This window comes from Pezoporus wallicus, unplaced genomic scaffold, assembly GCF_028554395.1.
Source record: "Pezoporus wallicus isolate ANWC-B61680 ecotype Strahan unplaced genomic scaffold, APGP_CSIRO_Pwel_v1 contig_9837, whole genome shotgun sequence".
In the NCBI taxonomy this organism is placed as follows: domain Eukaryota; kingdom Metazoa; phylum Chordata; class Aves; order Psittaciformes; family Psittacidae; genus Pezoporus; species Pezoporus wallicus.
The window spans coordinates 14,387-27,209 of NW_026637291.1; the positions used below are offsets into that span (position 1 = coordinate 14,387).

Consider the following 12,823-nt stretch of genomic DNA (forward strand, 5'->3'; position numbering starts at 1 on the left):
GCACCCAGCACCTGCACCCAGCACCCAGGACCCAGCACCCAGCACCCAGCACCCAGCACCCAGCACCCAGCACCCAGCACCTGCACCCAGCACCCAGCACCCAGCACCCAGCACCCAGCACCCAGGACCCAGCACCCAGCACCCAGCACCCAGGACCCAGCACCCAGCTCCCAGCCCCATCCCTTCCCATGGGGATGCAGCGGGGGGGGCCGCTGTGGGGCGCTGTGGGTCAGGGGGCACTGGGGGTCGGTGTAGGGCAGCGGTCGCTGGGGGGCGCTATGGGGCCGCGGTCGCTGTGGGGCTCTATGGGGCAGCGGTCGCTGGGGGGCGCTATGGGGCAGCGGGCGCTGGGGGGCGCTCTGGGGCCGCGGTCGCTGCGGGGCTCTATGGGGCAGGGGCCGCTGTGGGGCTCTATGGGGCAGCGGTCGCTGTGCAATGCTGTGGGGCAGGGGCTGCTGCGGGGCTCTATGGGGCAGCGATCGCTGTGGGGCTCTATGGGGCAGCGGTCGCTGTGCGGTGCTGTGGGGCAGGGGCCGCTGTGGGGCTCTATGGGGCAGCAGTCTCCATGGGGCTCTATGGGTCAGCGGTCTCTATGGGGCGCTATGGGTCAGCGGTCTCTGTGCGGTGCTGTGGGTCAGCGGTCTCTATGGGGCTCTATGGGGCAGCAGTCTCTATGGGGCGCTATGGGTCAGCGGTCTCTGTGCGGTGCTGTGGGTCAGCGGTCGCTGTGGGGCTCTATGGGTCAGGGGCCGCTTTGGGGCTCTATGGGGCAGCAGTGTCTATGGGGCTCTATGGGTCAGCGGGGGCTGTGGGGCGCCGGGGGGGCTCCGGAGCCCTTCGAGGCCATGCCCCGGCTGGGCCGGGGGCCGTGGCTCAACCTCCTCCGGCTCTGGCGCCGCGGCGGCTCCCAGCGCCTCCACCTCCGCATGCAGGAGGCCTTCGGCAGCCTCGGGCCCGTCTACAGGTCAGGAAGGGGGGCGGCTCCCCATGGAGACCCATTGGGACCCATTGAGACCATTGACACCATTGAGACCCATTGAGATCCATTGAGACCCATTGATCCCATTGAGACCCATTGAGAGCCATTGAGACCCATTGAGACCCATTGAGATCCATTGAGACCCATTGAGACCCATTGAGATCCATTGAGACCCATTGATCCCATTGAGACCCATTGCGACCCATTGAGACCCATTGATCCCATTGAGACCCATTGAGACCCATTGAGACCCATGGAGACCCATTGGGACCCATTGACACCATTGAGACCCATTGAGACCCATTGAGACCCATTGAGACCCATTGAGACCCATTGATCCCATTGAGACCCATTGAGACCCATTGAGATCCATTGAGACCCGTTGAGACCCATTGATCCCATTGAGACCCATTGAGATCCATTGAGAGCCATTGAGACCCATTGAGACCCATTGAGACCCATTGAGACCCATTGAGACCCATTGAGAGCCATTGAGACCCATTGAGAGCCATTGAGACCCCATTGAGACCCATTGACACCATTGAGACCCCATTGAGACCCATTGACACCATTGAGACCCATTGAGACCCATTGACCCCATTGAGACCCCATTGAGACCCATTGAGACCCATTGAGACCCCATTGATCCCATTGACCCCATTGAGACCCATTGAGACCCATTGAGAGCCATTGAGACCCCATTGATCCCATTGACCCCATTGAGACCCCATTGATCCCATTGATCACATTGAGACTCCATTGATCCCATTGATCCCATTGACCCCATTGATCCCATTGATCCCATTGATCCCATTGAGACCCCATTGACCCCATTGATCACATTGATCCCATTGAGACCCCATTGAGACCCATTGATCCCATTGAGACCCCATTGATCACATTGATCCCACTGATCCCATTGCGACACCATTGATCCCATCCCATTGACCCCATTGCAACCCATTGGTCACATCCCCATTGATCCCATTGTGACCCATTGATCCCATCCAATTGATGCCATCCCCATTGACCCTATTGCAGCACATTGATCCCACCCCATTGATCCCATCCCATTGATCCCATCCCCATTGATCCCATCCCCATTGATCCCACCCCATTGACCAGATCCCATTGATCCCATCCCATTGAACCCATCCCATTGATCCCATCCCATCCCATTGACCCCATCCCATTGACCCCATCGCATCCCATTGCACCCCATTGACCCCATCTAATCCATTGACACCCTCCCAATGTCCCCCACCCACTGATCCCATCCCATTGACCCCATCCCATCCCATTGATTCCATCCCATTGACCCCATCACATCCCATTGATCCTATCCCTTCCCATTGATCCTATCCCATTGACCCCATCCCATCCCATTGATTCCATCCCATTGATTCCATCCCATCGATCCCATCCCATCCCATTGCCCCCATCCCATTGATCCCATCCCATTGACCCCATTGCAACCCATTGATCCCATCCCACCCCATTGACCCCCTCCCATCCCATTGATCCCATCCCATTGATCCCATCCCCATTGACCCAATTTTGACCCATTGACCCCATCCCATTGATCCCATCCCATCCCATCCCATTGCCCCCATTGCAACCCATTGATCCCATCCCACTGACCCCATCCCATTGATCCCATCCCATTGCCCCCATTGCAACCCATTGATCCCATCCCATCCCACTGACCCCATCCCATTGACCCCCTCCCATCCCATTGATCCCATCCCATTGCAACCCATTGATCCCATCCCACTGATCCCATCCCATTGACCCCATTCCACCCCACTGATCCCAACGTTGGTAGAACCCTCGGTTGCCATCTCCCCATTGACCCCATCCCAATCCAATGACCCCAGTGTTGGTAGAGGCCCTTGGAGAGGTTCTCCCCATCGACCCCATCCCACCCCATCGACCCCATCCCACCCCATTGACTCCAATGTTGGTAGAACCCCACGGTTAGCTTCTCCACATTGACCCCATCCCACCCCATCGACCCCATCCCACCCCATTGACCTCATCCCACCTCATTGACCCCAATGTTGGTAGAACCCCTCAGCTGTGTTCTCCCCATCGACCCCCTCCCACCCCATCGACCCCCTCCCACCCCATCGACCCCCACCCCCCATCGCCCCCCTCCCCTCCCATCACCCCTCTCCCACCCCATTGACCCAATGTTGGTAGAACCCATAAGTTGGGGCCTCCCAATTGACCCCATCCCACCCCATCGACCCCCTCCCACCCCATTGACCCCAACATTGGTAGAACCCCTCAGTTGTGTTCTCCATATCGCCCCCCTCCCACCCCATTGACCCCCTCCCACCCCATCGACCCCCTCCCACCCCATTGACCCCCTCAGTTGTGTTCTCCCCCATTGACCCCCTCCCCACCCCATTGAACCCCATTGTGTTCTCCCCACCCCATTGACCCCAACGTTGGTAGAACCCCTCAGTTGGGTTCTCCCCATTGACCCCCTCCCACCCCATCGACCCCCTCCCACCCCATTGACCCCCTCCCACCCCCTTGACCCCAACGTTGGTAGAACCCCTCAGTTGGGTTCTCCCCATTGACCCCCTCCCACCCCATTGACCCCAACGTTGGTAGAACCCCTCAGTTGGGTTCTCCCCATTGACCCCCTCCCACCCCATCAACCCCCTTCCACCCCATTGACCACCTCCCACCCCATTGACCCCCTCCCACCCCATTGACCCCCTCCCACCCCATTGACCCCAACGTTGGTAGAACCCCTCAGTTGGGTTCTCCCCATTGACCCCCTCCCACCCCATCGACCCCCTCCCACCCCATTGACCCCAACATTGGTAGAACCCCTCAGTTGTGTTCTCCCCATTGACCCCCTCCCACCCCATCAACCCCCTCCCACCCCATTGACCCCCTCCCACCCCATTGACCCCAACGTTGGTAGAACCCCTCAGTTGGGTTCTCCCCATTGACCCCCTGACCCCCACCCCATTGACCCCCTCCCACCCCATTGACCCCAACGTTGGTAGAACCCCTCAGTTGTGTTCTCCCCATTGACCCCCTCCCACCCCATTGACCCAACGTTGGTAGAACCCCTCAGTTGGGTTCTCCCCATTGACCCCCTCCCACCCCATTGACCCCCCCAACGTTGGTAGAACCCCTCCCACCCCATTGTGTTCTCCCCATTGACCCCCTCCCACCCCATTGACCCCAACGTTGGTAGAACCCCTCAGTTGGGTTCTCCCCATTGACCCCCTCCCACCCCATTGACCCCAACGTTGGTAGAACCCCTCAGTTGGGTTCTCCCCATTGACCCCATCCCACCCCATTGACCCCAACGTTGGTAGAACCCCTCAGTTGGTTTCTCCCCATTGACCCCCTCCCACCCCATTGACCCAACGTTGGTAGAACCCCTCAGTTGGGTTCTCCCCATTGACCCCCTCCCACCCCATTGACCCCAACGTTGGTAGAACCCCTCAGTTGGGTTCTCCCCATTGACCCCCTCCCACCCCATTGACCCAACGTTGGTAGAACCCCTCAGTTGGGTTCTCCCCATTGACCCCATTGACCCCTCCCACCCCATTGACCCCCCCAACGTTGGTAGAACCCCTCAGTTGGGTTCTCCCCATTGACCCCCCCCTCCCACCCCATTGACCCCCCCAACGTTGGTAGAACCCCTCAGTTGGGTTCTCCCCATCAACCCCCACCCACCCCATTGACCCCCTCCCACCCCATTGACCCAACGTTGGTAGAACCCCTCAGTTGGGTTCTCCCCATTGACCCCCTCGCACCCCATTGACCCCAACGTTGGTAGAACCCCTCAGTTGGGTTCTCCCCATTGACCCCCTCCCACCCCATTGACCCCAACGTTGGTAGAACCCCTCAGTTGGGTTCTCCCCATTGACCCCCTCCCACCCCATTGACCCCAACGTTGGTAGAACCCCTCAGTTGGGTTCTCCCCATTGACCCCCTCCCACCCCATTGACCCCAACGTTGGTAGAACCCCTCAGTTGTGTTCTCCCCATTGACCCCCTCCCACCCCATTGACCCCAACGTTGGTAGAACCCCTCAGTTCTGACCCCTCCCCCCATTGACCCCCTCCCACCCCATTGACCCAACGTTGGTAGAACCCCTCAGTTGGGTTCTCCCCATTGACCCCCTCCCACCCCATTGACCCCAACGTTGGTAGAACCCCTCAGTTGGGTTCTCCCCATTGACCCCATCCCACCCCATTGACCCCAACGTTGGTAGAACCCCTCAGTTGTGTTCTCCCCATTGACCCCATCCCACCCCATTGACCCCCTCCCACCCCATTGACCCCAACGTTGGTAGAACCCCTCAGTTGTGTTCTCCCCATTGACCCCCTCCCACCCCATTGCCCCCCTCCCACCCCATTGACCCAACGTTGGTAGAACCCCTCAGTTGGGTTCTCCCCATTGACCCCATCCCACCCCATTGACATTGACCCAACGTTGGTAGAACCCCTCAGTTGTGTTCTCCCCATTGACCCCATCCCACCCCATTGACCCAACGTTGGTAGAACCCCTCAGTTGGGTTCTCCCCATTGACCCCCTCCCACCCCATTGACCCAACGTTGGTAGAACCCCTCAGTTGGGTTCTCCCCATTGACCCCCTCCCACCCCATTGACCCAACGTTGGTAGAACCCCTCAGTTGGGTTCTCCCCATTGACCCCCTCCCACCCCATTGACCCAACGTTGGTAGAACCCCTCAGTTGGGTTCTCCCCATTGACCCCCTCCCACCCCATTGACCCAACGTTGGTAGAACCCCTCAGTTGTGTTCTCCCCATTGACCCCCTCCCACCCCATTGACCCAACGTTGGTAGAACCCCTCCCACCCCATTGACCCCCTCCCACCCCATTGACCCCAACGTTGGTAGAACCCCTCAGTTGGGTTCTCCCCATTGACCCCCTCCCACCCCATCAGGGAGCGGGTGGGCACCTACGAGTGCGTGAACGTGGTGCTCCCGCGCGACGCGGCGCAGCTCTTCCGCGCCGAGGGCCCCTTCCCGCGCCGCATGGGGCTGGAGGCCTGGAGCGCCCATCGCCGCCTGCGCAACCACAAGTGCGGGCTCTTCCTGCTGTAAGGGGGGATATGGGGGGCACGGGGGTCGATGTGGGGATGGGGTCAATGTGGGGATGGGGTCGATGTGGGGATGGGGTCCATATGGGGATGGGGTCAATATGGGGATGGGGTCCATATGGGGATGGGGTCAATATGGGGATGGGGTCAATGTGGGGATGGGGTCAACATGGGGATGGGGTCAATATGGGGATGGGGTCCATATGGGGATGGGGTCAATGTGGGGATGGGGTCAACATGGGGATGGGGTCAATATGGGGATGGGGTCATGTGGGGATGGGGTCAATGTGGGGATGGGGTCAATGTGGGGATGGGGGATGGGGTCAATAATGGGGTGGGGATGGGGTCAATATGGAGATGGGGTCAATATGGGGATGGGGTCAATGTGGGGATGGGGTCAATATGGGGATGGGGGTCAATATGGGGATGGGGTCGATATGGGGATGGGGTCAATGTGGGGATGGGGTCGATGTGGGGATGGGGTCAATATGGGGATGGGGTCAATATGGGGATGGGGTCAATGTGGGGATGGGGTCAATGTGGGGATGGGGTCAATGTGGGGATGGGGTCAATGTGGGGATGGGGTCGATGTGGGGATGGGGTCGATATGGGGATGGGGTCAACATGGGGATGGGGGTCAATATGGGGATGGGGTCAATGTGGGGATGGGGTCAATATGGGGATGGGGTCGATATGGGGATGGGGTCAAGATGGGGATGGGGTCAATATGGGGATGGGGTCAATGTGGGGATATGGGGATGGGGTCAATATGGGGATGGGGTCAATATGGGGATGGGGTCAATGGGGTCAATATGGGGATGGGGTCAATATGGGGATGGGGTCAATATGGGGATGGGGTCAACATGGGGATGGGGTCAATATGGGGATGGGGTCAATATGGGGATAGGGTCAATATGGGGATGGGGTCAATATGGGGATGGGGGTCAATATGGGGATGGGGTCAACATGGGGATGGGGTCAACATGGGGATGGGGTCAATATGGGGATGGGGTCGATATGGGGATGGGGTCAACAATATGGGGATGGGGTCAATATGGGGATGGGGTCAACATGGGGATGGGGTTGGTGGTCATGGGGTTGGTGGTCAACATGGGGGAATGGGGTTGGGGTCAACATGGGGTTGGAGGTCAACATGGGGGAATGGGGTTTGGGGTCAACATGGGGGTCATGGGGTTGGGGGTCATCATGGGGGTCATGGGGTTGGGGGTCATCATGGGGGGCATGGGGCCGGTGGTCAACAGGGGGTCATGGGGTTGGGGGTCATCGATGCTATGGGGCTATGGGTCCATGGTTGCTATGTGGCTATGGGTCCATGGTTGCCATGGGGCTATGATGCTATGGGTCCATGGTTGCTCTGGGTCCATGGTCGCTATGGGTGCTCTGGGTCCATGGTTGCTATGGGTCCATGGTTGCTATGGGTGCTATGGGTCCATGGTTGCCATGGAGCTATGATGCTATGGGGCTAGGATGCTATGGGGCTATGAGTCCATGGGTCCATGGTTGCCATGGAGCTATGATGCTATGGGGCTAGGATGCTATGGGGCTATGGGTCCATGGGCCATGGTTGCCATGGGGCTATGATGCTATGGGGCTCTGATGTTATGATTCTATGGGTCCATGGTTGCCATGGAGCTATGATGCTATGGGTCCATGGTTGCTATGGGTCCATGGTTGCTATGGGTGCTATGGGTCCACGGTTGCTATGGGTCCATGGTTGCTATGGGTGCTCTGGGTCCATGGTTGCTATGGGTCCATGGTTGCTACGGGTCCATGGTTGCTACGGGTCCATGGTTGCTATGGGTCCATGGGTGCTCTGGGTCCATGGTTGCTATGTGGCTATGGGTCCATGGTTGCTATGGGTCCATGGTTGCTATGGGTGCTCTGGGTCCACGGTTGCTATGGGTCCATGGTTGCTATGGGTGCTATGGGTCCATGGTTGCTATGGGTGCTATGGGTCCACGGTTGCTATGGGTCCATGGGTCCATGGTTGCTATGGGTGCTATGGGTCCACGGTTGCTCAGGGTCCATGGGTCCACTGTTGCTCTGGGTGCTATGGGTCCACGGTTGCTCTGGGTCCATGGGTGCTATGGGTGCTATGGGTCCATGGTTGCTCTGGGTCCACGGTTGCTGTGGGTCCATGGGTCCACGGTTGCTATGGGTCCATGGGTCCATGGTTGCTATGGGTCCACGGTTGCTGTGGGTCCATGGGTGCTATGGGTGCTATGGGTCCATGGTTGCTGTGGGTCCATGGGTCCATGGTTGCTATGGGTCCACGGTTGCTGTGGGTCCATGGGTCCATGGTTGCTATGGGTCCACGGTTGCTGTGGGTCCCTGGGTCCATGGTTGCTGTGGGTCCATGGGTCCATGGTTGCTATGGGTGCTATGGGTCCACGGTTGCTGTGGGTCCATGGGTCCATGGTTGCTATGGGTGCTATGGGTCCACGGTTGCTGTGGGTCCATGGGTCCACGGTTGCTGTGGGTCCATGGGTCCATGGTTGCTGTGGGTGCTATGGGTCCATGGTTGCTATGGGTGCTATGGGTCCATGGTTGCTATGGGTGCTATGGGTCCACGGTTGCTGTGGGTCCATGGGTCCACGGTTGCTGTGGGTCCATGGTTGCTATGGGTGCTATGGGTCCACGGTTGCTGTGGGTCCATGGGTCCATGGTTGCTGTGGGTGCTATGGGTCCACGGTTGCTGTGGGTCCATGGGTCCATGGTTGCTATGGGTGCTATGGGTCCACGGTTGCTATGGGTGTTGTGGGTCCATGGGTCCACGGTTGCTATGGGTGCTATGGGTCCACGGTTGCTGTGGGTCCATGGGTCCATGGTTGCTGTGGGTCCATGGGTCCACGGTTGCTGTGGGTCCATGGGTGCTATGGGTGCTATGGGTCCACGGTTGCTGTGGGTCCATGGGTCCACGGGTCCACGGTTGCTATGGGTGCTATGGGTCCACGGTTGCTGTGGGTGCTATGGGTCCATGGTTGCTATGGGTGCTATGGGTCCATGGTTGCTATGGGTGCTATGGTTGCTATGGGTGCTCTGGGTCCATGGGTGCTCTGGGTGCTCTGGGTCCATGGGTCCACGGTTGCTATGGGTGCTATGGGTCCATGGGTGCTATGGGTGCTATGGGTCCACGGTTGCTATGGGTGTTGTGGGTCCATGGGTCCACGGTTGCTGTGGGTCCATGGGTCCAGGGTTGCTGTGGGTCCCGGGCAGGAACGGACCGTCGTGGCGCTCGGACCGCCTGGCGCTGAACCCGGCGCTGCTGAGCCCCACGGGCGCGCGCCGCTTCCTGCCCCACCTCGACGCCGTCGCCAGGGACTTCGCGGCCGCTCTGGGGCAGCGCCTGCGGCAGAGCCCGAGCGGGGCCCTCACCATCGACCCCCACCCCCTCCTCTTCCGCTTCACGCTCGAGGGTGAGAGGGGTTGGGGGGCGGAGACCACAATGGGGCGTCCAATGGGAGAGGTCAATGGGGGGTCCAATGGGAGAGGTCAATGGGGATCCAATGGGAGAGGTCAATGGGGGGTCCAATGGGAGAGGTCAATGGGGGGTCCAATGGGAGAGGTCAATGGGGATCCAATGGGAGAGGTCAATGGGAGACATCAATGGGAGATCCAATGGGAGAGGTCAATGGGGATCCAATGGGAGAGGTCAATGGGGATCCAATGGGAGAGGTCAATGGGGATCCAATGGGAGAGGTCAATGGGAGATCCAATGGGAGATCCAATGGGAGATCCAATGGGAGAGGTCAATGGGAGACATCAATGGGAGATCTCAATGGGGGATCCAATGGGAAAGGTCAATGAGGGATCCAATGGGAGAAGTCAATGGGGGGTCCAATGGGAGATCCAATGGGAGATCCAATGGGAGATCCAATGAGAGAGGTCAATGGGAGACATCAATGGGAGATCCAATGGGAGAGGTCAATGGGGGATCCAATGGGAGAGGTCAATGGGGAGTCCAATGGGAGAGGTCAATGGGAGATCCAATGGGAGAGGTCAATGGGGATCCAATGGGAGAGGTCAATGGGAGATCCAATGGGAGAGGTCAATGGGGATCCAATGGGAGAGGTCAATGGGGGGTCCAATGGGAGAGGTCAATGGGAGGCATCAATGGGAGATCCAATGGGAGAGGTCAATGGGGAGTCCAATGGGAGAGGTCAATGCGGGATCCAATGGGAGAAGTCAATGGGGATCCAATGGGAGAGGTCAAGGGGGATCCAATGGGAGATCCAATGGGAGATCCAATGGGAGAGGTCAATGGGAGACATCAATGGGAGATCCAATGGGAGAGGTCAATGGGGGGTCCAATGGGAGAGGTCAATGGGGATCCAAAGGGAGAAGTCAATGGGGATCCAATGGGAGAGGTGAATGGGGATCCAATGGGAGAGGTCAATGGGGGATCCAATGGGAGAGGTCAATGGGGATCCAATGGGAGAGGTCAATGGGGGATCCAATGGGAGAGGTCAATGGGAGATCCAATGGGAGAGGTCAATGGGAGACATCAATGGGAGAGGTCAATGGGGGATCCAATGGGAGAGGTCAATGGGGTTCCAATGGGAGAGGTCAATGGGGATCCAATGGGAGAGGTCAATGGGGGATCCAATGGGAGAGGTCAATGGGGTTCCAATGGGAGAGGTCAATGGGGATCCAATGGGAGAGGTCAATGGGGGATCCAATGGGAGATCCAATGGGAGAAGTCAATGGGGATCCAATGGGAGAGGTCAATGGGGGATCCAATGGGAGAGGTCAATGGGAGATCCAATGGGAGAGGTCAATGGGAGAGGTCAATGGGAGAGGTCAATGGGGGATCCAATGGGAGAGGTCAATGGGGGATCCAATGGGAGAGCTCAATGGGAGACATCAATGGGAGAGGTCAATGGGGATCCAATGGGAGAGCTCAATGGGAGAGCTCAATGGGGGATCCAATGGGAGAGCTCAATGGGAGACATCAATGGGAGACCCAATGGGAGACCCAATGGGAGAGCTCAATGGAAGATCCAATGGGAGACCCAATGGGAGAGCTCAATGGAAGATCCAATGGGAGAGGTCAATGGGAGACATCAATGGGAGATCCAATGGGAGGCCTCAATGGGAGAGCTCAATAGGAGATCCAATGGGACATCCAATGGGGGATGCAATGGGAGAGGTCAATGGGTGATCCAATGGGAGAGCTCAATGGGAGACATCAATGGGAGACCCAATTGGAGACATCAATGGGAGATCCAATGGGAGACCCAATGGGAGACATCAATTGGGGATCCAATGGGAGGCCTCAATGGGGGACCCTAGTGGGAGACTCCAATGGGAGACCCCTTTTGGGATAACCACAGTGGGACATCCCAACATGGACCCATGGAGATGGGGGGGGATGGGGGGGGATGGGGATGGGGGGGATGGGATGGGGATGGGAGGGGGATGGGGTGGGGGTGGGGATGGGAGGGGGATGGGGATGGGGATGGGGATGCATGGGGATGGGGGGGGATGGGATGGGGATGGGGATGGGATGAGGATGGGATGGGATGGGGATGGGATGGGATGGGGATGGGATGGGATGGGATGGGGGAGGGATTGGATGGGCTGGGATGGGGATGGGAGGGGATGGGGATGGGATGGGGATGGGAGGGGATGGGATGGGGGTGGGGATATGGGGATGAGGATGGGGATGGGGATGGGGATGGGGATGGGGATGGGGATGGGATGGGGATGGGAGGGGATGGGGATGGGGATGGGATGGGGATGGGATGGGGATGGGGATGGGGATGGGGATGGGGATGGGGATTGGATGGGGATGGGATGGGATGGGGATGGGGATGGGATGGGATGGGGATGGGATGGGGATGGGGATGGGGATGGGATGGGATGGGGATGGGGTGGGGATGGGGATGGGATGGGGATGGGGATGGGGATGAGGATGGGATGGGATGGGGATGGGGTGGGGATGGGGATGGGATGGGGATGGGGATGGGGATGGGGATGGGATGGGGATGGGGATGGGGATGGGGATGGGGTGGGATGGGGATGGGGATGGGATGGGATGGGGATGGGGATTGGATGGGATGGGATGGGATGGGGATGGGGTGGGGATGGGATGGGATGGGGACGCATGGGGATGGGGGGGGATGGGATAGTGATGGGGATTGGACCCCCACCCAATACCTCCCCCCCCATTGGGGACCCTGTGGTTGACCCTTCCCCCCCCCCCGCCCCATTGCCTGCAGCCAGCAGCTACGCCCTCTATGGGGAGCGCCTGGGGCTGCTGGGGGGGGGCGAGGCCCCGGGGGGGGCCCAGCGCTTCCTGGGGGCGCTGGAGGCGATGCTGAGGACAACCCCCCCCCTGCTCTTCCTGCCCCCCCCCCTCCTGCGCCTCCTGCCCCCCCCCCTCTGGCAGGAGCACCTGAGGGCATGGGACGTCATCTTCCAGCACGGTGAGGGGGGCACTCGCTATGGGGCAGCCCCTATGGGGCAGCCGTTATGGGGCACTCGCTATGGGGCGCCCCCTATGGGGCAGCCGTTATGGGGCACTCACTATGGGGCGCCCCCTATGGGGCACTCGCTATGGGGCAGCCCCTATGGGGCAGCCGTTATGGGGCACTCGCTATGGGGCAGCCCCTATGGGGCAGCCGTTATGGGGCACTCGCTATGGGGCAGCCCCTATGGGGCAGCCGTTATGGGGCACTCACTATGGGGCGCCCCCTATGGGGCACTCGCTATGGGGCGCCCC

General features: G+C 59.6%; 1 protein-coding gene across 1 annotated transcript; it reads left to right on the top strand.

Annotated features, from left to right (window-relative positions):
• Window positions 1-819: 819 nt before the first annotated feature.
• Window positions 820-12,570, top strand: LOC130596773 (cytochrome P450 11B, mitochondrial-like; the record flags this gene model as incomplete). Its single annotated transcript, XM_057404725.1, has 4 exons — window positions 820-964; window positions 5,923-6,078; window positions 9,316-9,515; window positions 12,321-12,570. Coding segments are annotated over exons 1-4 (725 nt in total), but the record flags the coding sequence as incomplete, so codon positions are not given.
• Window positions 12,571-12,823: the final 253 nt, after the last annotated feature.